The 26,365-nt window shown below is 56.8% G+C and overlaps 2 protein-coding genes across 4 annotated transcripts; one reads left to right on the top strand and one right to left on the bottom strand.

Moving 5' to 3' along the window:
• Window positions 1-9,589, top strand: Mcrs1 (microspherule protein 1). Its single transcript, XM_052748904.1, has 15 exons — window positions 1-116; window positions 1,396-1,515; window positions 1,975-2,113; window positions 2,454-2,592; window positions 3,116-3,274; window positions 3,431-3,540; window positions 4,673-4,781; window positions 5,045-5,183; window positions 7,497-7,572; window positions 7,851-7,879; window positions 7,983-8,075; window positions 8,237-8,319; window positions 8,441-8,528; window positions 8,962-9,089; window positions 9,178-9,589. The coding sequence occupies exons 2-15, from the start codon at window positions 1,506-1,508 to the stop codon at window positions 9,262-9,264; spliced, it is 1,389 nt and encodes a 462-aa protein (XP_052604864.1). The 5' UTR covers window positions 1-116; window positions 1,396-1,505; the 3' UTR covers window positions 9,265-9,589.
• Window positions 9,580-26,365, bottom strand: Kcnh3 (potassium voltage-gated channel subfamily H member 3). Of its 3 annotated transcripts, none has more exons than XM_052748901.1 (15): window positions 26,169-26,365; window positions 24,655-24,888; window positions 24,126-24,260; window positions 23,141-23,274; window positions 22,476-22,719; window positions 21,963-22,120; window positions 21,663-21,870; window positions 18,684-18,986; window positions 18,275-18,474; window positions 17,605-17,854; window positions 14,091-14,308; window positions 12,201-12,532; window positions 11,411-11,517; window positions 10,593-10,699; window positions 9,580-10,507 (listed from the first exon to the last, which is right to left on the bottom strand). In XM_052748901.1, exons 1-15 carry the CDS (start codon window positions 26,242-26,244, stop codon window positions 9,905-9,907), a joined length of 3,309 nt encoding a protein of 1,102 aa, XP_052604861.1. In that variant the 5' UTR covers window positions 26,245-26,365; the 3' UTR covers window positions 9,580-9,904. The 3 variants fall into 3 exon arrangements, with proteins under 3 accessions (XP_052604861.1, XP_052604863.1, XP_052604862.1); XM_052748903.1 differs by having other exon boundaries at window positions 24,655-24,884; window positions 26,169-26,285; XM_052748902.1 differs by having other exon boundaries at window positions 10,593-10,669; window positions 26,169-26,277.

Here is a 26,365-nt window from a genome sequence, read left to right as displayed (position 1 = left end):
TCGCGCAGCCCCGCCTCCGCAACCCGGAAGTAGATGGTTCTCACGGAAGCCGGCTTTGGCCCTGCGGCTGCTCCTGTCGCCGCGGAGAAATTGTTGGAGCTGGCAGCCTAGGAATGGTGAGACCTCGCGGTTCGTCTCCTGGTGTTCTGAGTAGAGTTGGGGTGAGATGGAGTTTCACAGTGTGCCGCGGGGCACAACGCCCCCCCCCAACCAGATTCGGGGCCCCGCCCCGGTATCGCCCCGAAAAATCTGCGCATGCGTGAGTCTGATGGGGCTAGAAGCTGGCCTGCGGCGTTACGCATGCGCACAGGTGACATGCTTGAAGTGGGGTGAGACTTGGCTGGGAGTTGGTCCCGGTTCGCTACCTCCAGCCGGTGCGGCTCAAAGCCAGACTGCGAGCGCATGGTGGTTTAGTCGGTGCAGCGCTGTGAGCTGCAGAGCTGACTAAATCCCCACTCCTCCCCAGAGTCCCTGAAGCAGACCTGGACCGATCCCTCACCTCGGGTGGGCTCTCGCGGGCGGAGGGGCGGAGGGACGGGAAGGAGGGCAAAGACTTGGCCCCAGTTGCTTGTGGGACTGGGCACCTTCACCCTCTCCGGCGGTGCCCGCGGCCCCCAGCCGTAAGGTTACCCTACGGAGCAGGGCGAGCCGCGAGCGTCCTCACGGGCAGAGCCGGAACTTTGAGAGACACCCGCGTCCGAAGGGGCGGGGCCTGCAGACAGCCCACCAGGAAGTCTGCACCTGAGTTTGTTGCCCTTGGGTTAGAAGCGGCTCTCCCAAGGCGGTGGGTGGGTGTTCATTCACACAGTTCCCAAACCACTTCTTAGTCTTGTGAAGGTACCACCCACTTAAGCAGATCTGCGAGTGGAAGCGGGGGAAAAGGTGCAGTGAGGCACGGGAGGTCTAGCCACCCTCCCCGGCTGCGGCCTGGGAGAAGGGTTGTGCTGCTGATGTGAGCCAGGAGTCCCTTGGCCCTTCCTGTTTGACAGTCAGGATGTTTCATTTGGGACTCGCTGGTAAAATTAGAGGGGTCTCTGAACCTAGTATATCTTCTGTCTGCAGCTTTTATCATACTCTCCAGGGTCTCAGTGACGCCCACATAGCTACTTACATTTTTGTTTTTATTATTTGAAGCCCTGGCTTGCTGGGTAGCCCAGGCTGGCCTCAAACTCGACAGAGATCCACCTGCCTCTGCCTCCCGGTACTGGGATTAAAGGTGTGAGTCATCACACCAGGTACACTGCTGACGAAGTGTAACTGAAGGTGGCACCTTATGCCCCTTTCTGCTACATACGCCCTCCCTACCTTAGGAAGTAGGGAACATGAGCAGGTATAAGGAAGTGGGAAGTAGGTTTAGAAACCTCAGCCTGAGGGAGCCTTATTTCTCCTTTGCAGACTCTCTTCTCGGCGTCTAAGCTCACTTGGTCAGAATCCTTGGATGAGCCTGTGGGACCGGTCCTCCTAGCCCTGTGGTTTGGAGCCAGTGGCTTTGGGACCGTGAGAGGATGGACAAAGGTAGTATGAGGCCAGGCCAGCTCCCCAGATGCTCGGGCACCGAGCATCTGCTGATTCCACCCCGGGCCTTGCGCAAGTGTCTTTCGGTCCTGGCTGGGCATTGCACCTCCCCCCGGGCCAGCACCACCCATGCACCTCTTGGCAGAGACACAGCTGACTGACTTTCTGCCGAGCTGCTGCTCTTTAGCACGTTGCATTTTGATGGCAGAGGGAGCAGTTATGCCCAGAGCCCAGTGTGTCAGCATCACCAGTCTGACCTGAGCACCACGTGCTCCACGATATGACATGCAGCACTGAGAGAACTGCCCAGCATGGAAGGTCTGGGCCAGGCCTGAGCCCAGATAGGATCTGGATGGTCAGGGAACTCCCAGCTTAAAACCTCAAGCCTTAAGGAGGCAGAAGGGACTGGCAAGGAGGAGGGCACTTGGGAAACTTGAGTTCACACTTTCTTTTTTCTAGATTCCCAGGGGCTGCTAGATTCATCCCTGATGGCATCAGGTACCGCCAGCCGTTCAGAGGATGAAGAGTCCCTGGCGGGGCAGAAGCGAGCCTCCTCCCAGGCCCTGGGTACTATCCCTAAACGGAGAAGCTCTTCCAGGTAGTCTGGGTTCAGAGGGACTGGGAAGGGGAAGGCATGTGGGATTAGGTACCACATGCCTTCACCCTTGTTGGAAATGGCCATCTGAGCCTGACCTTTTCCTTTCCTTTCCCTGCCGGTCCCTCCGCGTGGTATTGAGGACAGGGGAGAGAGGTGACCAGCCTCTGTCAGGGCTACAGTCTCTAGCTTGCCATCTCAGGACTCGGGTTTGGTTACTCCCTGTCCACTGAGCCAGGCACTGGTGGGAAGTGGAGGCAGCTGGGCAGTAGCTCCCACTGGGAAGCTGCTCTCTGGAGGTTGGGTTAGGGGCCGGCGGCTGACAGTGCAGGACCTCCTACAGGTTCATCAAAAGGAAAAAATTTGATGATGAGCTGGTAGAGAGCAGCCTGGCCAAATCCTCGACCCGGGTGAAGGGAGCCAGTGGAGTGGAATCAGGCCGCTGTTCGGGGAGCGAACCCTCCTCTAGTGAGAAGAAGAAGGTAAGGAACTGGGTATAAATAACATGGGGCCAGGGAGTGCTGGAGTGTGTGTTTCCCCAGACAGATGAGGCTGGGAGGGGACCCAGCCGTCCCAGCCCCCACTCTAGATCCCTCCCTCCTGTCTTTCCTACTGCCTTTCCTGCAGCTCTCCCCGCCCTGCCAGTGCATCCTGTATCACATTCGGTGTGGGAGGCAGGGAGCATGTATCTATTCTGGGAGCAGACAGCTTGTTCCCAGCTTTGCAGGGTGTAAAAATAACCCCCAGGTGGCATTGCTCTGGCCCCAGACAGTGCACCAGCCAGAGTAGTTCCCTGGTATCCTCCCCACCCACCTTCCATTCTCAGCCCGAGGGTACCACAGCGGAGAGAAGACCCCATCTGGTCAAGAGTTGCGGAGCAGTGATCTGCTGGGGGTGGAGAGCTGAGCTCTTGGCCTGCTGTTGCCTGAGCTTGCAGCTGTCACGGTTGGTCTGGGGCCGGCTTTCTGACACCAGCTCTGAGTTCCCTGGTCGTCCTGTACCCAGGTATCCAAGGCCCCCAGTACTCCTGTGCCACCCAGCCCTGCCCCAGCCCCTGGACTCACTAAGCGTGTGAAGAAAAGCAAACAGCCACTTCAGGTGACGAAGGATCTGGGCCGATGGAAGCCTGCAGATGACCTCCTACTCATCAATGCTGTGTTGCAGGTAGTTCACCCACCAACCCCACCATGGGCCTGGGGCTCCCTTCTCCCCTACCCTCCGAATCCCAGCCCCCATACCAGCTTAGTAGGACCCTACGGCTTCCAAGGGAAAGATTCTTCCCAGTGCTGAGGCTGGAGCAAACCAGTCTGGGTCTTGCAGACCAATGACCTGACGTCCGTCCACCTGGGTGTGAAGTTCAGCTGCCGCTTCACCCTCCGGGAAGTTCAAGAGCGTTGGTACGCCCTGCTCTACGACCCTGTCATCTCCAAGTGAGTGGGCTGGCTCCAGGAGAGGGGGGTGCTGGGGGCCACCCAAATTTGGAACTAGGTATAGGTCGGCCAGATTCTACCAGGGCCCAAAGGAGGGGCTTGGGAGGCAGGGCTGGGGGACTTGTGTCCTCTGGGATAATTGGGGACCTGCCAGGTTTTATAGAGAAGCTCCTTTAGTTCCTTCTAGAGAAACAGCAGAGTCTGAAGGTAGAGAAAGCAGCGTAGGAAACAAATGCCCACAAATGGCCAGGAGCCCCAGGTCTACCAGTGTCACCTCTGGACTTTGCCACACTGGCCTCTCACAGTTCCTTCTGTGAAGAGGAACTGAGCCCCTAGCGCTCGGGAGGCAGAGGCAGGTGGATCTCCGAGTTCCAGGACAGCCAGGGCTCCACAGAGAAACCCTGCCTTGAAAAACAGAGAGAGAGAGAGAGAGAACTGAAACAACAGAGCCCCCAGACCCTTCTGGTGTTAGCAGAGTTTCAAATAAGCTCACGCACTAAGCAGCGTACTCCTCCTCGGTCACTTAATTCAGTGTCCTTGGAGCTGGGTTTGATGCTGAACGCCCAGCTCTCCTCCTCCACAGCCCTGCCACCCGCCCACGTAAGCTGTAGCCATAGCCCAGAGACACCAGAAAACAGGTTGGCCTCAGCTTGGGGAAAAGGGAGCGGTGGGCAGTGCTTAATGAGTGGCAGGCAGCTTAGCCATGGGCTGAGGAGGGGCTGGAAGAGGGGTGCAGCTGGTCCCAGGAGACGTCTCGGAGCCAGGCCTCTTTCCTGTTGGCTTGTTTGGAGCCCAGGTCTTCCTGTGTATACCTGGCTGATTTGGAGCTTATCTGTAGCTCAGACTGGCCTTGAACTTTGAGCAATCCTCCTGCCTCCATCTCCTGCAGGCTGGAATTACAGGCATGTGCCACCACACTTGAGTCTTTAGAGACTATGACTTCCATTTAATGAATTGCCTCTTCATTCATTGGACTGTGCCTTGGTGCTGTGCTTAGCCTCAGGTTATTTCTACCAAGGACCTCTAGGCTTAGGAGCTCTAAGTTCCAAAGGCTTCTTGGTTTGGGGAGCAGGAACCCAGATTATTTGACTCCCTCCTTTCAGCTCTGCCCTTCATTTCTGTCCATGAGCAGGCTGGCTTGCCAGGCCATGAGGCAACTGCACCCAGAAGCCATTGCAGCCATTCAGAGCAAGGCCCTGTTCAGCAAGGCTGAGGAGCAGCTGCTGAGCAAAGTAGGATCGGTAAGGTTGAGGACTTGGACAGGGTACAAGCTGGACCACTTGGAAAACCACCAGTGGGGACTCTTGCCTGTCCTGTCTATGGTCTGCACACACATCAATCAGATGAACACATCTGTAGGGGCCTTTGTGATGGGTCTTGGGAGAAACCATGCCTGGCCCCCTGGGTGACCCTTGCTTCTTCCAGTTCCTTGGGAGGGCTTGGGGACAGCAGTGGGGTGGGAATGAGAAAACTCTGGCATGAAGAGCATATTTCTTGTCTCCAGACCAGCCAGCCCACCTTGGAAACCTTCCAGGACTTGTTGCACAGACACCCTGATGCCTTCTACCTGGCGCGTACTGCCAAGTCTCTGCAGGCCCACTGGCAGCTCATGAAACAGTATTACCTACTCGAGGATCAGACAGGTAACACCCCAGGAGCTGCAGCGTGAGCAGCCAGCTGTTGAGGTGTGAGAGCATGTGTGAGGTGCTGAGGACACAGTGTCCTGTGTTAGAGTCCACAGCTGCCTGCCAGTGTCCTCTTCACCTCAGTTTGCAGAAAAACAGCAGCACTAACCCTGCTTCCGTAGAGAGCTGCAGGGCCTTTGGCATCATGGGAAGGAAGCCAGCTTGCTTGGTCTCCTGGGCCACAAGTCTAAACAGCAGTTACTACTACTTCTGTTCTAGGATCTTCTGTTTTTCCTTGACATCTTTTGCCATCACATAAACAGGCCGTTAGTTTATTATTTATAGGTAGCATTAAAAATGGAGCAAACTGGGAGTGTCCTCTCTGTTCACTCTTCCCCGTGTTGGGGAAAGACACAATGACTCCGTTTGCACCCCACTCCAGCGCCTTGTTTGTGGACCAGGGAGTCTGTGTTGTCACGTAGCCTAGGCCGAGGACTCCCCAGAGGGACTTCATAGCTAGGCCCCCATCTTCCTTCTTCCCCAAGGACTGGAGTGTCTTCTGCCACTCCCTCGTCCTCGAACTCCCCCTCTCTGGGGGACAAGTGCTAGGAGAGCCGTCTGGGTAGGCTGCAGGAGGCCTGTAGGAGGCTGGTGACCCAGGGTCTGGGGTCTGGCAGAGGCACACTCTTCTTGCCTGAATCCACCACCTGCTGCAGCGTGCACCACTCTACCATAGCTCCTCACATGGGAAAGGCAAGTCCTTCACTGCGTCCGTGCTCCTGCAGCTCTGGTTCCAAAACACAGCCGCCTACAGGAGGACTGTGGACGATCCGTCCACTGGCTTCAGTGGGCCCAGGGGCTTGCTGCCTTGCCCGTGACCGTGTCCTCACGGAGAACGTTTGCTAGGTGACATTTATTTTTACTGTTTTAAATCCAGCTAGTCTTTTGTTTGTCAAGACAGGGTTTCTCTGTAGCCCTGGCTGTCCTGGAACTCACCCTATAGACCAGGCTGGCCTTGAACTCAGAGAGATCCACCTGCTTCTGCCTCCTGAGTGCTGGGATTAAAGGTGTGCGCCACCACCACCACCCAGATCCCCCCCTCCCCCCCAGACAGGGTTTCTCTGTGTAGTTTTGGTGCCTGTCCTGGAACTCACTTTGGAGACCAGACTGGCCTCAAACTCACAGAGATCTGCCTGCCTCTGCCTCCCGAGTGCTGGGATTAAAGGCGTGCAACACCACTGCCTGGCAAGTTTTTTGTTTTTGTTTTTTTTTGAGTCATGGTTTTCTACAGCCCAGGCTGATCTCCTGCCTCCATCTCCCAAGAACTGGGATTCTGGGTTTGTGCCACCAGATCCTGCTTCTTCTGTTGTCATTTTGGAAATGGTTCTAGCCACTGAAAGCTTATCTTAAGGTTATATAATTTTTTCCTCCAAGAGGCTCTGTGTGGGAACTTGTTTCTCGTTGCTTAGAGCTGGGTGTCCCTAGGATCAGCTGGTTTCCTTAGCCGCAGGTTAGTCACACGTCTCGTCATGGATTTCAGGTGGACCTGATGGAAGGCAGCCTGGTGGGGTGACCAGAGAGCCTAATCCTCTGCCCCCCAGTCTCCTGCCTCCTGCGCAGCCCCCTCACCCCCCGGCCGGTAGCTGCCCTGCTGCAGAGCACCGCTGCATCTTGGCACAGCTGGCCCCGAACCACAAGGGCTTGTATTCTGTTCTTTCTCAGCAGAAACAGTCGGAAACGTTCACGAAACAGTGTTTTTCCAGAACATACTCTAATATCATATCATACTCTAATATTAATTATCCTGCTCCATTTCATCTTTTGAAAGCAATCAAGCTAATTTCATGGCCCATAAGGAGGTCATTCCTCATAGACTGAAGTGGAAGCAGCTCTGTAGGCCCAGGCTTTCCCATGGTGCATGCCTCTCAGGGTGGCCAAAAGGCGGGGCAGTGGTTTGGGTCCTAGCTGTGCCCCAGCCTCTGCCCTATGATATGTGTCCCCTCACATGTACAGGGGAGCCAAGCAGCCCTCACGTGTACAGGGGAGCCGAGCAGCCCTCCCTGATTAGTTTGAGACCTCATGAGTGAGCCCTGCCGTGCCCCACAAGGCCATGCAGGTCAGCTATGGTTCCCTGGTCTTGAACCACCTCTGTCCCAAGTTAGGTGGCAGGGTGCCTGTGTCAAGACAGAACCCCCGACTTGGGACTGTGCTCCCTCTGGCTCTGGCTCCAGAAGGCTCTCTCTGTCCTGGCCCCTGGCTCTCAGCTCACCCGGCTGTCGTGGGCAGCTGGGGACCAGGAGCCGACATTCACACTCTCTGTTGTCCGTTCAGTGCAGCCGCTGCCTAAGGGGGACCAAGTGCTAAACTTCTCTGACGCAGAGGACCTGATTGACGACAGTAAGCTCAAGTGAGTTCCTGGAGAGGGTTGGCTCCAGTTTGACGGGCACACCGGGCTGCCCAGCAGACACAGCTTCAGTTGCAGCTGCTGGGCCTAGCCACCCTGCTACACCCTCTCCTCTGGGGGCCGCTTCAGCTCACTGCCTTCCCCTTTTCCCTACCCCAGTCCCAGGGCTAGGCCAATGCGTAAACAACTCCTGAGCCCCTTGGCTGAAGAGCCTGGGGTGCCCTAGTGGGCCAGGTCCCAGGGCCTGATAGTGGGCCTGATTCATCCTTTTCACCACTCAGGGACATGCGAGATGAAGTCCTGGAGCATGGTAAGTCTGCCCTGCTGGGGACAGTGGGCTTGGGAGCTCTTGCTGAACTGGAGGGACCAGTTCAAGGGGCTAGTGGCATCAGTGTCTCTTCACCTCACCTCAGAGCTGACAGTGGCTGACCGGCGCCAGAAACGGGAGATCCGGCAGCTGGAACAGGAGTTGCATAAGTGGCAAGTTCTGGTGGACAGCATCACAGGTGAGGAGCCGGGGCCCGGATGGCACGCTCCTTGGCATCCTTTGTCCCGTGAGCCCTTTTCTTGCCTATCTGGGCATGCTGTTTGCTAAGCCCATTCCCTGTCTTCCTACCCCAGCTCAGGGCTGGTCTTTTCTACTTTGCTGACCCTGCTCTTCTCTCAGGCATGAGCTCTCCAGACTTCGACAACCAGACTCTGGCCGTGTTGCGGGGCCGCATGGTGCGATACCTAATGCGCTCTCGTGAGGTGAGACAGGCCGGCACTGTTCCCACCCTGCCTAGGCTCCCTCCTCTGTTGTCCCTTTCTCTGCCCAGTCCTTGTTTTCTCATTTCTCCTGTGCCAGCCCTCACCTCCACCATTTTCCCAGATCACCCTGGGCAGAGCAACCAAGGACAACCAGATCGATGTGGACCTGTCTCTAGAAGGACCAGCCTGGAAGATCTCCCGAAAGCAAGGTATACACCCTCCTGCCACTCCAGCAGGGAACAGTGTGGGGCCATCCAGCCTCTCACTGGCCTTTCCAGCCCTGGGCCGTGTGCCTAGAGAACCCTCATGGACTAGTGAGGCAGGTTCACGGAGTTGGTGCTTTGAGAGCTCTACCCAGGGGTCTCAAGCGCCTTCAAGTCCTCACCCCAGGAGGCAGAGCGGCACCTAGCGCTCTCCTCGGGTTGTCCCCATCTTTTTTTTTTTTTTTTGGTTTTTCGAGACAGGGTTTCTCTGTGTAGCTTTGTGCCTCTCCTGGAACTCGCTTTGGAGACCAGGCTGGCCTCGAACTCACAGAGATCCGCCTGGCTCTGCCTCCCGAGTGCTGGGATTAAAGGCGTGCGCCACCACCGCCCGGCCTGGTTGTCTCCATCTTGTCGTTAATTTTCCTTTCTGTCTCTACAGGTGTCATCAAGCTGAAAAACAATGGTGACTTCTTCATTGCCAATGAGGGCCGGCGGCCCATCTATATTGACGGCCGGCCTGTGCTGTGTGGCTCCAAGTGGCGGCTTAGCAACAACTCTGTGGTGGAGGTGAGTTGGGGATGGAGAACGCCAGGGTGTGTCCCCTGGTGCGGTCCTCTCCCACCTCTGTCCTGAGCTGTCCTTCTCTCGTGCCCAGATCGCCAGCCTGCGATTCGTCTTCCTCATCAACCAGGACCTCATTGCCCTCATCCGGGCTGAGGCTGCCAAAATCACACCACAGTGATTTTGCCCGGGTAGCAGAAACCAGGGCATTCTCTGGCCTCAGTTTCCCCTGTCATTCCAGCTCCCTTGAGCTGGGAACTCAGGCTCCTGGAAAACCCTCCCACCCAGAGTGGGTAGTGGAGGCCCAACTGCTGGCCCATTGATTTGAGCCTTGGAGGCAAGGTGGGATCACCACGGGGAAGCCAGGAGAGGCTGGGACCCCTGTGCCTCCCCAGAGCCAGAGCCCCCACCATTGCCACATCACTCCTGTGTCTCCTTGGATCAGCTTTAGACTCCTCCTTTTTTGTTTTTCTTTTTGTAAATAAAAAGCACCAAGTTCCAAAGTAGTTTCTTTTATTTTTTATGTTTTTTAATATAAAAAACATGAGGACAGGTGGAGACAGGCACATGCAAGGAATGGCAGACCCCTCCTTGTCCTCAGGCCTCTGCCCCCATCTGGTGGAGGGGCACAAGCAGGTCAGTGGAGCAGAACCTGTGGACCCCTCGTCTGGGGCCTGCCTGAGCCTCCAGCTCACCCTCGGAGGCTGGGCTAAGCTTCCTCCCTTCTCGGGCTCCCTGCCCTGAGCCAGCGGGCAGTGTGCAGCTGTGAGGCGAGGCAGAGCCCAGGTGGCGGGTGAGTGCAGTCCTGATCTCCACAGCAGTCAGACCCCTGTGCCTTCTTCCTGGCTCCACTGGACTGTGCCGGGACCATGGCAGCCAATGAGCACCATCTCTAGGCTGTGGGGATCCCAGGGCAGGGCCCGGCTTCCTGACCCCGGAGGGGGCTCTCCAGTACTGGTAGCCTCAGCCTGGCTCACAGGTGCTGGGGTCCCAGTCCTAGCCCCTTCCTCAGAAGGAGGGGGTGATGCTGGGGTGCTCGGCTCAGAGCAGAGGTCTCCAGAGCCAGGGGGCTCCGAGTCTGAGGTGGAGGTCCATAAAGCTGTGGCTCGAGGCCAAGGGGAGCTCTGAGATGCAGGGGGGCCCCATGGCCAGGGTGCCATGAGGGGAGGAGGGTGCCCTGGACGAGGGTGTGGCCAGGTCCCACTCAAGACAGAACCTGCCGGGGGCTGCAGGCAATAGGAGGATGCCCCAGTGTCCACACGCAGGGGCTGTAGGAGCCCAGAGGCAGTGGCTGGGCATGGCCCCTCTCCTGGTGCCTGGGGACACTGGCCTTCCCCTTGGGGCATCAAGATGAGGTGCACAGCCTGGCGGAGTGACTGCAGCCCCTCTCGCATCTGGAGTACCTGTTCAGACAGCTCCACCACCTTCGGGGGAAGAGGTCACAAGGTCAGTTGGGCAGCCATCAGCAGGGCCTGCGCCTCCCTCCCGGCTCCCGTCTCGTCCACCCACCGCCTGCCGCAGCTTGTCCAGTGTGTCCGCGCTCCTTGTCTCACTGGGCCCTGAGGGGACGGTGAGCAGGCCACTCTCTGTGGAAAGGATCGGGTTATCAGCCAGAGCTGCTAAAAGACAGACGGTTTAGGATGCAGGCCTGGCCTCTTAGAACACTGACCTGGCTCACCCAGCTCCCTTCTGGCCTTGGTCAAGTTGTTCAATTTTGCCTAAATTGTCAGCAGCATGAAAACCCCTCCCAGCAGCCCTGCATAACACTGCCCAGTGCTCCCCTCCCTGCCGGAAACTGTCCCTGTGTGGGACAGGATGAAATAGTCTTGGGGCCCATGGTGCTCTCAGATCTACGAAGCCAAGGCTGGTCTTGAGCTCCGTCTGCCTCTACCTCCCTAGTGCTAGCATTATGGGCATACACCACTATGTCTAGCTGGAAGTTGTTCTTTGCATCTGTCCCTCATTCTGTCTACTTTCCAGGCTGCCTATCTTACCCAGGGCCAGCTTCAACCCTGTCTTTCCAGCCCTCTCTCCTCCCAATCAGACAGACATGTGCTAAGGGCGTTGGGAACATTCTCTAATTGACATGCACAACAACCCATTTTATAGACAGGAAGCAGGACCCAGACACTGGCCGAGCTTATGCTGTTAGAAGGCTGACAGGGCAGGCATCCAAGCCTTGCGTCAGTCACCACCAGCCCAGCCCGTGAGGGCATCCAGGCGGGCTGCCCCTGCCAGTTCTCTAACACCAGACTCAGACACCACAGTGCTTGACATCTGTGAGGAAAGCGGGGTGTCCACCAACACTCTCTCCCCCAGCCCAGTACCTTGTCCCGGAGAGGGGCTGCTGCTACATTCTGGGCCAGACTGACCCACTCGGAAAGAGAACTTGTGCTGGTCAGAGCCACAGCCATCCTCAATGCCATCTACGACCCTGTGGACCCAACAAACCAACAAATCAGACGATGGGCAGCCACTGTGGTTCAGGATGGGATGTCCCAGTGTTCACCAGCTGCAGAAGCTCGGCTAGCTGGGGGACCTGGACATCCTGAGAAGCTAGCACACGGTCCCCTTTCCTGGGAGCTTGCATTTTAGCTGAAGAGTAAATTGGAGTAACAAAACAGCAAGAGTTCAGGGTAAGCCACCCCCTAGCTGGTAGTGGCTTGGCAGAAATCAGGGAAGGCTTCTCGGAGGAGATGGACTTGGCCCCTGAAGGCTGGGTGGATGAAGATGGAAGGATGGAGGCTGGAGGGATGCCCCTGAAGTTAAAAGCCTGTTCTGTTCGTGCAGAGAACTCACATACAACAGCTCACGACCACCTGGGGTCCAAAGCCCTCTTCTGGCCTCTGTGGGTACCTGCACTCATGTGCACAGTCCCCTGCCTCCCCCCATTAAAAATAAAATCTTTTCTTAAATATGAAAATATGAAGCCAGGCATGGTGCACATATGTAGTCCCAGCGCTCAGGAGACAGAGGCAGGAGGGTCACACAGTGGAGGACAACCTGGGTTACATAGTCTCAAAATTAAAAATGGCCGACACCCAGGACGGGGTGCCTAGCTGGGCCTCTGTCCTGCACATCACGGCAATCCCACCGTAAAGTTCAGGGCCCGCTCACCTGGGGCTCAGGTCTGGGGGTACATTCCATGGCATGGGGGGCAGCCGCAGCCCATCTAGGGTCCGTGGATGAGCAGAGGGGCCAGCCTCGGGCTTCAAAACCCCTGCCCTACTTGGCCGCCCTCTGCCACCTAGACGTGGCCTGGGTGCAGTTCGACGTGGGGACAGCAGTTTGGCAGCTGAGGAGGAGGAGGTGCAGCCAGGTGACAGCAGGGGACTGGAGGGCTCATCTGCTGGGGCTGGTGAGACTGTGTGTCCCTGCTCCCCGTCTGTCTCCTTCTCCTCCAGTGTGGACATGAGGGTATTGTCACCACTCAAGGAGCTGGTATCCACCTGGGGACAGAGGGGACAGGGATTCAACATGAATGGCCACTGGTGTGTCTCACCACCTACCAAGGCCCAGGAAAGACAACCCAGGCAGAGGAAAATGGCCTGGCGGAAATAACCAGCTGCACTGTTGCCATGACGAAATCACCAAGCCACGGAGAAAATCGCCCCCCAAATTCCACCCATATGTGGATATAATGCCTCTCTCCTTGGTCCTTCCTACTAACAGGACTCTACAGTGTGTGCTAGTGATAATCTGAGACCCCCAAGGCCTCTGTGGTGGTTCAAATAAGAGACGCCCCAACAGTCTCAGGCATTTGAACAGCTGGTCTCCCTCCGGTTGATGGCACTTTTGGTGAGGTTTAGGAGGTGTGGCTTTGCGGGGTGAAAGTAGGTGGGCTTTGAGAGGAAAAAGGAAAGTCTCTACGCCTTCCACTTCACTCTCCACTTCCTGTCTGCAGTAAGGATGTGAGCTTCTGCTCCTCCGCCACGCTTGCTGCGTGGTCCCTCCGGAACCGTGAGCCCAGACAAGCCCTTCTTCCTTCTGTAAGTTGCCCTGGTCATGTTCTGTCAACAGGAAAGTAACTAATACACCCTTGGGACATGCTGTTTAACGAGAAGGGGCAAGGGCCTCCACGGGGCCCTGTCCAGAAGCGGGCTCCAGGGCCGATGCCGACTCTGACCACCCTCCACCCGCAGCTTACGGGGTTCTGCGGGTTAGTGACTACACTTGGTCCCCTCACAGTGGACCTGGTTCTGGTCGGAGTCCAGTATGTCAGGTAGGACCAAGCTGGACTGGCTTGTTTTTGTTGTTTTGTTTTGTTTTTTGAGACAGGGCCTCTTTATTATGTCGCCCTGACTGTCCTGGAACTCATTACATAGACTGGGTTGGCCTTGATCTCACAGAGATTCACCTGTCTCTGCCTTTTGAGTGCTGCAATTAAAGAAATGTGCCTGGGCTGGAGAGCTGGCTCAGAGGTTAAGAGCACTTCCAGAGGACCTGAGTTCAATTCCCTGCATCCACATGGTGGCAGGGAATGGGATCTGATTCCCTCTTCTGGTGTACATGAAGACAGAGTACTCATGAACTTAAAATAAAAAATAAATCTTTAGCTGGGCGGCAGTGGCGCACACCTTTAATCCCAGCACTCGGAAGGCAGAGGCAGGCAGATCTCTGTGAGTTCGAGGCCAGCCTGGTCTACAGAGCGAGATCCAGGACAGGCACCAAAGCTACACAGAGAAAGCCTGTCTTGAAAATAAATAAGTACATAAATAAATAAATCTTTGAGAGAGAGAGAGGGAGAGAGAGAGAGACAGAGAGAGAGAGAAAGAGAGAAAGTGTGCCACTAAGCCCTGGCTTGGACTGACACAGTGATGTGAAAGGGCTGAGTGTGGATTCCTGCCCTGAGGCGGGGTGTGTGTCTGTGTGTGTATATGTGTGTGTGTGTGTGTGTGTGTGTGTCTTTCACACAAGCCCACACTTCCCTCTTTACTCCCCCAATTTGTTCACTTCCTCTGCTCCCTGACACCCCAGCCCCTCCACGCACACACCCTGCACCCTCACCTCTGCAGAGACGCCCCCAGCCCCCAGGTTGTAGCTGAGCTCCCCTCGGAGGCCACGGCTAAAGCGTGGGGCAAACTCAGGGTACAGGGCGAGGCTCTCATGCAGCCCAGCCAGCTGCAGACACTGGAGGACACAGTACGTCAGCCCCTTCACGTCGGCATTGGCCTTCACCACTTGCTCCCGCTGGGGCAGCTCACAGCCGATCAGATCACCCTTCCCTGAGGAGGAGGAGAAGCCAAGGTTAGCAAGTCACTAGGGGAGGGGAGACGGGCTGTAGACTGAGCCGATAGAGGGAAGCATGAAAGCCTGGCTGTGGTATGGCGAGATCCCCAGGTCTTGCTGGCACACACACACACACACACACACACACACACACACACACTTGGGGTGAAGGACAGTGGGATCCAGGCCCTCAAGCACTTAAAAGGGCTGAAACCTCTGCATCTAAGTAGGATGTCATCAATTCCTGTGGTTCGCAGACAGGTTGTTAATTAGACTCCCCTGGGGAAATTAGACCAGTCAGACTGCCCGGGCCCTGGCCTGACTTTATTTTCACAATCTGGTTTTCTTAACGGCCCGAGGGTGGTTTGGATGTGGCTTGTCCATGAACCAGTATCCGTGTGGCGCCCTGCGTGGCATGCTGAAAATGTCAGGTGGCTGTGCTGCCATTGTCCCTGGTCTGAGCTGCCTGCTTTACCCTGTGGGGTGAGGTGGGGAGCTCCTTGATCTCACTGGGAAGGGTTTTCCGGTGCCAGGCTGAGAACTACCACCTGGCTGACAGCAGCTATAAAATGACGTAGTGTCAGGCAGCCGCAGGGATGCTGGGTCGGGGAGGGTCTTAGCATCACACCCGGGGTCTGTGGCCCTGGTGGAGAGGGTCGAGTGAGTCGATGTTGGGAAGCACCGGACAGAACCGACTCACTTCCTTGATTTCCTCTCTCTTGGTCCCGCATGCTCATTCCCACGGGCAAAAAGGCAGTTCGGCCCCTGTCAGAGCAGCCAGGTGACTAGAAAGATTGGAAAGGACCAAGAGAGGTGGTTGCCAGTCAGCACCCAGGGAGCCCAGAGGCCTCTAACTGTCCGTGGGCATTTGCTCACACAGGAGTGCAGAATGCACCTCACTTAAGTTTTCTGTTCTTGGCTCAAGGCCCCCTGGATCCTTTGAGAGCCGTGTGGATTACAAAGATATTTTAAGGAGGGAGCTGTCTTTTGTGTCACCTGAAATAAGATAGGTGTCATTTTGGCCTCATCAAAGAAGCGGCAGAAAATGAGAACAGGACTAAGGACAAAGCCAACGGCAACCAGAGACCTGCCGCTGGCACCTGGGCCACAGCCTCCGGGCTCAGCCCATCCAATTGCCATCCTCTACCAGAGGTCTCAGAGCACTTGGCTGCATCCCAAACAGGCTGGGGCCAGAACCACTGCTGTTGACTACAGGGCCAGACTCATCTCGCCAGGAGCCAGCTGGATGCACCTGAATGCCCAGCTGAAGAGGCAGGTGGGAGGCTGGGACGAAAGCAAAGCAGAAACCAGGTCACAGCTGGGCACATGTACTCCCAGCTCTCAGAGGCTAAAATAGGAGCCGGCAAGTTCAGGGCCAGACAGGACGGCACAGCGCACACAGAACAAGACACTCAGTGCTCCAGCAGGATCGGAGCCAGGCACCCACGCAGCCATTCGGAGCTACCCAGTGACCACCTCGACAATTCTGCTCTCACTAGTCTGTGGCTGTCACACTTTGTCTTTCCACCCTCCTGATTTCTCCAGCTTGGTTCCTCAAGGGTTCCCAGCCACACCTGTCCCTCGATTCCTCAAGGGTTCCCAGCCACACTTGTGTGGTACAACTCTACTTTCCTTATTTATTTATTCTTTTGTTTCCCTTCTGCTTTTTGAAACAGGGTTTCATTTATCCCAGGCAGAGTTCACTGTGTAGTCTAGGGTGATCCTCCTGCCTCCACCTCCCAAGTGCTGGGATTACAAGCATGTGTCTCCACACCTGGCTTTAGGTCATGCTGGGGGTTGAACCCAGGGTCTTGTGCTGGCTGGGCCAATTCTGCACTAAGCTGCATCACAGGGCTTACCTGTCTGCCTTCTTCTCTCCCTCTCTCCCTCCACTCATGCCCCTCCCTCCTTCCCCCCTCTCTTCGATTCCCCTTTCTCTCCCCACACTGCACCTCTCTTTCGGACCGTCTGGCTATGTTGCCTAGGCTGGCTTACAACTCCTGGGCTCAAGTGATTCTCCTGCCTCAGTGTTCCACCTGGCTTGGACTCCAAGCACATGCCATGCTACCTGGCCATGACTCCCTTTTCTCAGTTCCAGTACGAACTTTGTCTAGGCTCAGAAGCTGCCCTCACGAAAGATGGAAAGAGCTAAGGCTTTCACAGTCTGTCATCTTGTTCTGGCTCTGAGCCCCCTGGTGGTATTTCTCTCTTCCACCCTCCTCCTCAAGGAGGTGGCAATGAGCACAGGAGCTGCCAGGGTGTCCAGTGTCACACCACTACCTTCTGTGTTTTTCTGCGTCCCACCCCTCTGAGTCCCAGCTGTCCCCACAGCAAGGACTTGATTGTGACCTGGTCATCTCCTCCCTTCCACCTGGTATGTGAACCCGCCCGGATTACCCAGGCTGGTCTGGGTTCCTTGCCCTCCAGGGTTGCCCCTGAGAGCCTTCCACACCTGCACAGCTCAGCTCCTTTACTGGCTTTTCCTAAGTGCAGGCCTGTGCTTCCCAGAGCTCTTGGACGTGCTTTCCTGGCGCCTGCGTGCACAGCCGGCCCTCCTGAAACGCTTCCCTTTTGTGGCCCTCGCTCTCCCAGGGCACCTGGCAGACCACATAAGAGATTGAGTCAGGCAGCTGGGTCCCAGCCCCACCGGCCAACGCCTGGCTGCTTCGTGGTTCTGTGCTCCGTTCCCTTCTGTGTGAAATGGGAACGATACTGTTTCTGTAACGCTTTCGGTGGGTTTCCAGAGTCTTGGCATGGAAGGGCTGGGCAGACCGTCCTCTGTGAGACTCTTGTGCTTAGCACTGTCCCCTCTACAGAGGTGACCCCACGCCCTCATTTGGGACACTGATGTCTCACGTCCCCTCTTTCTTCAGCCACAGGAAGGGTGTGCTCTGCATCTGAGTGAGTCTACCTGCCATGCAGAGGCTGGGCTCCGCTGTCACACATCTGGCTTCGGGCCTGCTGTGTCCCTGCCCTCTTTCTGCTCTCCTAGAGTACTGTCCTTTGCACTTTTCTCCACTGCTCCTCCGTCCCATCATGCACTGGCTCTCCTTCAAAGCCAGACTCCTCACTGGCCTCATCCTAGAAGAGCCTCCAGGTCGCCATCTCCCCCTGTGTTGCCACCTTGTGGTCACTTCGTCTGGGGATCCGGTTGCTTCTGACTCCATCCTGCCTGTTTCTCCCCTCAGTAGCTTTGTGTGCACCCCGTCTCTGATTCCCCCCCCCCTGCAGAATGGCCATGAATTCCCTAGACACAGGCGCCCCCAAGCACCCTTTCCCCCCTCACACAAACCTAGAATGGCGAGCACGGTGCCACCTTTGAGGACCTCCATGGACCCCGAGCAGACAAAGTAGAGGGCCTGGAGAGCATCGCCTTGGTGGATGAGGTACTCGCCAGGCGTGCAGAAGGCAGGCCTCAGCGCCAGGGACAGCGCCCGCAGGCAGCCGCGGCTGGCCGCCTCGAACAACGGCAGCTGCAGGACCTCCTTGTGCAGGTGCATGGCGATGTCCGCTCGAAGCTCATCCGGGAGGCTCTGCAGCAGCTGGAGGCAGGCAGTGGGGGAGAGTTAGGGGAGCAGAGCAGGAGGCCCCTTCCAACCAGCTCCTCTCCTCCACTTCCAACCTCAGGAGCAAGGGGGGAAACGGAAGGAGGCCTGAGCCTCCTGGACAGCACTAGGGTGCGCAGGATGCAGTCAATGGGAGAAAGCTCTTTGCAGCCCCCTCCTCCCTGCCCCTGGCCTCCTCCCGGCCTCAGACTCTGACGTCAGTGAGCACAGAACCCACAGACCCAACCAGGGTTCTGCTCTGTCTCGTGTGTGAGTGCTGTCCCTGCAAGAGAACCGGGAAAACCACACTCCTGCATTTCCTACCCACCCACACCTCCACTCCTAATCGTTGAGACCAAGCACCAACCCCTTGAGGAAGCAAAAGTCTAGAAGGAGCAGCCCAGGAGGCCACCACACCTCAGTGGTGTCGATGCCATTGTTCACAGCCCAGGTAGCTTGGAAGTACTCAAGCATACGCTGCTTGAGGGGCTTGGGGATGCGGTGGATGCGGATGTAGTCTCGCAGGTCCCGGGTGCGGCTGTGGTACAGAAAGCGGCGAGCATACATGCGCTGGATGATCGCCGTCACGTTCCCAAACACCACTGCGTGCATCAGGGCTGGGGAAGAGTGGAGAGGAAGGGTCACCTCCAGGCCTGGCTAGCAAACCTGGCCTCTGCTCCCTGCCTGTCCCCATGTTCCTAGGTGGGGTGCGTGGGTGGGCATCTCTCCCAGCCCTGGACTGGTGGACCGCCAAAGAACCTCTAGTTCTGGGGACCCTGAGAGAGGTCGGCACAGAGGGGCCCAGAAAGCCACAGCCCAGCCTCACCTCCAATAAGCATGGTGCAGATGGAGAAGATCTTCTCGGTGTCTGTGTTAGCGGACACGTTGCCGAAGCCCACACTGGTAAGACTGCTGAGCGCGAAGTACAGGGAGGTGATGTAGGCGCTGCGTAGGGACGGGCCGCCCAGAAGCTCCAGCCCAGTCCCATTGGCTTCGCCCCCGCCGCCGGCGCCGCCGCCGCTCCTGCTGCTGCAGTTTTCACTCTGGCCAGAGCTGTTCCCTCCGTCTGAACTCTGGCTCACCAGGTAGTAGGGGGTCTCCAGCCTGCGCGCCAGCTCCTGCAGCCAGCCTGGGGAGGGGGAGGAGGGGCTGAGAGACCAGGACCGTTCTGCTGCTCTGAGGATACAGGTGTACTAGCCGGCACCCTGAGAACGGGGACCATGCGGAGGCAGGCCCACCCCGCGGCTTCTGCCACCTTTTCTCTTCTTTGCTAACACAGCACATCCTTATCTATCCCTTCGACTCTCAGCAGGACAGCACGGGAGACAGACTGCCAGGATCCACAGCTGGTTCCTGTTGGCGCCCTTGGGAGAGTAAGGAGAACCACACCCATGTCGCCAAGGCTGCTGTCCATCTCACAGAACGCACCCAACAGGAGGAGAGAGGTGGCCAAGAGGCTGGGGGTAGGAGTGAAATCTCACTGCATTTAGCCTCAGCCTGGTCCCCCAGTTTGGATGGCTGAGGCTGCCTCCTCTGCCCTGTCCGCTCACACCATTTTTTCTCTGTCCAAGTCATCGCGTACTGAAAACCCTGCTCCTGTCCATCCAGCCATACCCTGACCCTCAACCTCTCAAACCACTCAGTCTCACATATGCTGTCACCAACATGCCCACATGGATGTGTGCACATAGGCCACTGAGGTGCCACACATGCCCCACACAAGGCAAGGGCACGCATGTAAACACTGTACAGATGCCCAGCCACAACCGTGCCCACTTGCACTGAAAAGGCCTATGTGTGCCTGAAAGACTAATGACCACAGGGGACTGGACACTGGCACATGGGCAGGGCTGGGGACACACTTGTACGCAGATGAGTCATATATACCTGCGTACTCACACAGGCATGTTCACTGACACCCAGAACCCCCCCCCCAACAGACTTCCTCGCACACACATGGCCGGGATGGCTAAACTTACCCAGTCTTCTCTGGACACTGGAGAAAAGAGCAAGTGCAAGTTCACAAGGTCAACACACAGACCCTGTGCCACACTCCCCCCAACTTGTTTTTGCACCATGGCCTTGGAGGTCCTCACACCCCTCCTCTCCTCCACACCCATTCCCCCAGTGGCTGAGTGCACACAGTGCCAGGGCTCCACAGAGGGGCAGAGGTTGTCCTGCAGGATAGGAGCTATACCAGACGAGAGCCACAGGACGGGGGTTAAACTGAAGGGCCACTGGGCAGGGGCTCAGCAGCTCCCTGGAAGAGGAGATACGTGTACTTGACCTTAAAAGATAGGGAGGGCATTTTTTTAAAAGCCTGCCTGCTCTCTCTCTCTCTCTCTCTCTCTCTCTCTCTCTCTCTTCTTTCCCTCCTTCCTTCCTTCCTTCCGTATGAGCACATGTCATGGTGTGCACGTGGAAATCAGAGGATAACTCCTCCTACCATTTTGGCCCTGGGGAGCGAACTCCGGGTTACCAGGCTTGGAAGCAAGCGCCTTTACTCACTGAGCCATCTTGTGTGGACTCAAGACCAAGGGGGCCTGGATCAGTTGCAGAGAATGGGGTTCACCTGGGAATTTAATGCTTCAGGGCCACTTGGAGGTGAGCTGGAGACAGGGTTGGGGTGGTTGCTGACCCCAGAGCTGCCTGTACTACAGACTCCCCCTGGGAAAGGCAGGTGCCAACGAGCTGGAGTGTCCCTGTTTCCACATGCTCAGCAACTAGCGGGCTCAGGGGAGCCGCCAAGTGGGTCCTCTGGGCACACCCCGTCTCCATGCACCTGGCGAGGAGAAGGTTCACAGGAGCCTCAGCATCTCTTGGGGAACCGATCAGAGCAAGTTCTAAGACTGACCGGTGACCCCACTGAGGTCACTGGAAATGAGAGGTCACCCAAGCAGCTGGAAACTCAGCAACTGTCGGTTGCTGAGAAGCTGACAGGGGCCTGGAGGTGTGGAAGAAAGCTGTGCTCAGACTGGGGTGCGCCAGACGTTAGAACTGGCTGGAACAGGACAGTTAAATGAGAGGGGTGAGAGCTGTGTCTTCCTTACGGCGACATCATGGGCTGGCGGAGCGGGAGGCAAATAAAGCCTGTCTGGAGTATCTGGGACTTGGAGGGGCGGAGGAGAGGGGCTCAGCCTAGGGCCACACCTCACACAGCAAGAGTGTGGCTGGCTGTGAGGGGCTATAGCCTTACTGGGGTTCGGCCCGAGACAATCACCACAACCTTGTGGGTGACGTGGAAGGTGAGGGTGGCGCCGCACAGCAAGAGTTAAGATCGAGTGGGTGGTGAGTGGAAGGAGGAGCCGGAGCAGTGGAGGTGAAGGGAGGGAGGGGGATGCTGGGAAAAAAGCTGCTTTTTAGGCTCAGGGAAAACGTGGATTCAGACACACATGAAAATGGAGGTGACAAAGGGGGGCAATGGCCTGGAGAACCCGTGGGGACAAGCTTCGAAGAAGGTGGCATTGTAGGAAGCCATGAGGCCAGCAGGTCTTTACCTTCTACAGAGAGCAAGCAGGCAGGCTTTTAAAAAAATACCCTCCCTATCTTTTAAGGTTAAGCACACATATCTTCCTAAAGTCTTCCACAGCTGGGTAAGAGCTTGAGAAATGCGATCTAGGTCTGGCCATCAGGAGGGCACTGTGGGCGACTGGGACTCCCCAGACAGTCACTGGGCTGTCCCCCCATGGTGGTGGCCATCACACACATGCACACCCTTCCTCTGACATTTCCACGTGCAGACGGTCACATCCTGGCACCTGCCAGCCTTCCTCTGGCATGCAACCCTCCTCTCAGCCTGCTGTACCGATCTCAGGCAGCTCCGATTCGCTGCTCTCAATCTCCTGTTGGCCGATGTAGAACCAGACGCAGGCCACCCAATGGGCGAGGAGTGCGAACACAGCCATGAGCAAGGTGAGCACCACGGCGCTGTACTGTGAGTACCGGTCCAGTCTGGGCAGCAGGCGCAGAAGGCGCAGCAGCCTCACGGTCTTCAGCAGGTGAGCCCCGACGTACTAAGATTGTGGGGGGAGGGAGGTCATCCCAGGCCAACGCTGGCCCGGCCTGTCTCAGCCCAAAGCTCACCACCCAACCCAGCCACACTGACCACGTTGACCTTGAAGGCGTGTAGTAGGTCAAAGGGCAGCGCGGCTATGACATCCAGCAGGAACCAGGTGGTGACGTAGTGGAGACAAATGGACTTCGGGGCAAATACCACCTGGCCTGACTTGGACACAAATGTGGTACGAAAATTCAGCACAATATCTGTTGGAAAACAGGCAGGCATCAGCAGGATACAGCTCTTTCCCACTGGGCACCTACCTGTCCAATGCTTGGTCCTGCCCCAGGCCCTTCCTATCAGTGGCCTGACTAAGCTTTGTGTAACTCTAGCATGCGCACATGGTTACACCCATTTCACAGAGGGAGAAACCAAGGCTTGCCAAGGCTATTCCCAGCTCAGGGCTCTAGAACACTGTATGGGCAGAGATATCTTTGGAATACAGGATTGGCAAACAAGGGAGACACTTGTGAGGCACCGGAAACCATGCAAAGGAGGATCCCTCCAAAAACCGCAGGGGGGCTGGCCCTGAGTGAAGCATCAGGCACCCGTTACACATACCGAGGATGAAGAGAACCTCCACAGCCAGGTCACAGACACTGGGGGGACCACGGGCAGCACTGGGCTCCCGTGCCGTGCTCACACACACGCTGTACGGCACGGTGACAGCCACGTAGAGTGTGGCAAGCAGGATGAAGCCATCCCAGGTAGCTCTCAGGGCCCCACAGTGCAGCAGGATGAAGGGTGACTTCCGGATGGCAGCGACTTTATATTCAGGCAAATTTGGCTTTTCTCCAAACACTCCCTGAGCAAGGAGGAGCAGGTCCAGGTAGAGAAGAAAGGACATGGGCAGAAGCTAAGTCAGGAGAGTGTCTAGGCGAGCATTCATCTCCTTCCTCTCCCTGCACTCTCCAAGTGGCCCTGACATGGGCCTTATTTATAGACCAGAAGGCTGAGGACAGGGAAGAGCCAGCAACTTAGCTGAGGCCAAACAATTGCTTAGGAGTAGAACCAGGATTGAACCCTGGACCATACGACTCCAAAGTCAAGGAGTTCTTTTAGACCTCTGATGGGTCAGACATGACATATTCTCTCTCTCGGTTCCACCCACAAAGGGCTGGTGGGACCTGAGTAGTTTCTGGGCATTCTCTCTGAGATGGCTTAGCTCCCCTCAGCCTGTTCTACCCTGTCCCCAACCCAAACACTCACCCAGGTGCTCAGCCTACCTTATTGAGCTTGTGTTTGCCCTTCGGCTGCTTCTGCAGATGGCCAGAGAGGTGATAGAGGACAGCTCGGCTCCGCCGTCGATTGGCGTTAAAGCCTTTGCTTCCCGCCCGGCCATATCGGCGCCGGCCGCCACCTGCAGCAAAAGAGGGTCCCTGTGACAGTAAACTATAGGATCCCGGGTATAGGACTCTAGCTGCTAGTCTGTGGACTGATCTGGCTCGTTGACCCTTTTGTCTATTCAGAATGAGGGGTCAGGCATGCCTCGCTTCACGGGGTCACTTGTCAATCAGAGCTGTGCCATCCTAGGGATACTCAGGACACCAGTTCCAGAATCAGCTGCTGGTCATGATCCAACAAGCCAAGAAAAGGAGTCAATGGAGAAAGTCCGGGAGAGGAAGTTTCTAAGAGGGTCTCAAAGTGCAGAGCCAGTGGGACGCTGCCCGCAGAGGTAAGTTCTGAGAAACCCAAACTGAAGATTGACACTTGAGAAGAGACAGACCCAGGGCTGAGTGAGGATAGAGCAGTGGGAGTGGGCTGAACTCCCAGCATTCCCAGAGGGCAATGAGACCTCGGACCAGTGTCTAATGCCAGCTCTGTGGCCTGGGAAGCCTGGCCCAGCCCTTGGAGGGGGCTTTGCCTGGGGCTCGCCATCAGGCATGCTGTGTAGAAAGGGGCCAGGTGAGTCTGTGTGCAGTACCATTAGTTAGCGGGAAAGGGCGGGAAAGGGGGGGGGGCGGTTCCTAGACACAGGCAGAGTTTGTTTACTCTGTAACACTGATTTGACAACCTCAACTTTGTTTCAACTAGCCTATTTGGACAAGATTCCCATCCCAGGACATCAAACACAGCGCAACACAGGCCACTCTGTCAGATAGAGTGGGACTCAGTGAACGCAGGAGGGGTTGGGGGTGTCACAGCCCCGCCAGGGCCAGAGGTACCCAGTGTCCAAGCCTCGGCGTCTAAATCAACACGTATAGCACCCACCTCTCTCCTTCCAGTTGTCAGGGCCTCCTCGGGTCTTGGTATCACTGATGTCCTTGTGAGAGACCAGGAAGAGGGCCACCTCCCCCTTCTCATTTTTTATAGGTATCACATCCAGGAGACACCAGAATGGAAGCCCTAGGCAGAGAGAGAGACTTAACCACCTTCCATTCTCAACCCTCCTCAGGTGACAACAGAGCTTCCTGGGGAGGGAGCAGCTGTGTGGCTTCATTGAGGACAAGGCTTGGGAGAGGGGGCAACCGAGAGCAGACATGACCACCAGACATGCTAGGATGGGGGTGCTTCCCCCCCCACTTCTGAATATGAGAAACTCAAGTAAGTGGATACTGAGAGCAGATCAAGGGTGATGATGGGGAGGAGGCAGGACAAGGGGTGGGGGCAGAGGAAGGGACTGGAGAGTGGATGGGTGCATGGGAAGAGGGACAAGGAAAGGCAGAGAGGCCGTGAAGTGGGGTGCCCAGCCCACCGAGGTGACACGGACGGTGAGGTAAATTGGTACCATGGTGCTTACCGCTCTTCCGGTACAGGATCAGTTCAGCCTTGAATTCTTTGTGTTCATCGAGAGCCTTGCGGATCTGCTGACGGACCAGCTCACTGGTGTCTGGTCCATAGAGGAAGGAGCAGGCACAGCCCCGCTGCATGACCTCAGCCCTGGAGAAGCCCGTGAGGTCACAGAAGCCATCAGAGCAGTAGACCACAGGGAAAAGTCCTGCCACCTGGGCGTTGCCCAGCACGAAGTTACTGTCTGCAAGAGAACACCTCTCAGAGGGAAGCGTGAACTGAAGGGCACCTTCACCTACCCCCTCGCTTTTCAAAATACCTGCAAAAACCACCAAAGGGTGGGTTTTTTCATACCCCAGGGATGCTGTGTGGACTGGCCAAGACCTGTTTATGAATGAGACTTAAGCATCATCTGTGCGTCAGTATCCTCAAGGGTCAACTCGCGGCTGAATGTGGATGTGTGTTTGAAGATGAGCACATGTCAATGCAGATTGTTAAATGAAGTCCTGCATGGGCCTTGTACCCTGGGGAGTGTGTCCTGAGCAGTTTGAATAAGGGGTGGGGTTAGGGAGTTCCCAAAGACTGCACCTGCTCTAGGCACCTCCTCTCTTCCTGCCAGGCTCACCCACCAATTCGATAAGTAGGTTGGCTGCATGGCTCCTCCCCATGGAGACCCACTCAATCTGGGAATCTGCCCAGGCCACTGTCCAGCCTAGGCTGTGTTTGCACCCTCCCTGCATGCCCTGGCTCAGGAACTAGTGAATGCAATCAAGAATGGGGGTGTATGCATAGTGACTGAACAGAGCCTGGAGCCAAGCATGTATTGGGGAATCAGAGGTGCTGAATCAGCAGGCTTCAAGCCCAAAACAGATGGAGAAGTCTGGGGTGGGGGGAGGGAGAGCTCAGTGATGAGTTCCTACCGGCTGTCTACAACAGGAGCAAGGATGCTAGTTAGGACTGGGAAGCCCCACGAGCAGTGAGAGCGGGGAGGGACCCTGTTTTTGTTTCCCTGTGTTCAGAGCCCAGGAACCCAGAACCTGGGAGCTCAAGTTGCCTTTTCCAAACTTCCCCAGTCCTGATGGGAGTCCCCAAGCTCGTCTTTGGGGCTGGGTGGGCATTCCAAGCGATGTGTTTAGGCTGTGTGATGGGCTTGCACACACAGTATCTGCTGAATCCCGCCTACTCTATCTTCCTTTGCAAATCTTATTTCTAAATCTGGGTTTTGAGTCCTCTGCGCTGTCCACCGGCCCTGGTTCTGCACTTCACCGGACTCGGCCCCTTGCCACAGCGCCAGGTCTGAGGAGGAGATGGGCTTTTGACTCATGCCGAGCCCCGCACCTAGGGACATCTGCTAGCAGTGTTGACCCTGAAAACCTCCGGGAAACCTTCAGTGACTGGAAGGAGAGGATGGCCCCAGCTTCAAGAGGGGCGAGGAAGAGGGGAGACCGGTGGGCGCCAAGCAGCAGGTGGCAGTTCGGACAGTGGACTACTCCCCGGAAGCTAGGGGGCTAGGGCCTGACTCACGCGTCCCGTCGAAGCGCGTGGCGATGGTGTCCAGGAAGGTGTTCTGCGGCGCCAGGAGCCCCCGCATGGCCGGCATCTTAGGCGGCGGTGGCCGCCCGCCCCATCCCTCCGGGGCGCGGGGACTCAGCGCCGGGGGAGGGCGCCTGGCTCGGCCGCCCCCCGCCGGGCCCCGCGCCCCCTAGAGTAGCCGTCGGGGG

Source organism: Peromyscus californicus, unplaced genomic scaffold, assembly GCF_007827085.1.
Source record: "Peromyscus californicus insignis strain IS unplaced genomic scaffold, ASM782708v3 Scaffold_20__1_contigs__length_68692818, whole genome shotgun sequence".
Taxonomy (NCBI): Eukaryota; Metazoa; Chordata; class Mammalia; order Rodentia; family Cricetidae; genus Peromyscus; species Peromyscus californicus.
This window is presented reverse-complemented; position numbering and strand designations above follow the sequence as displayed.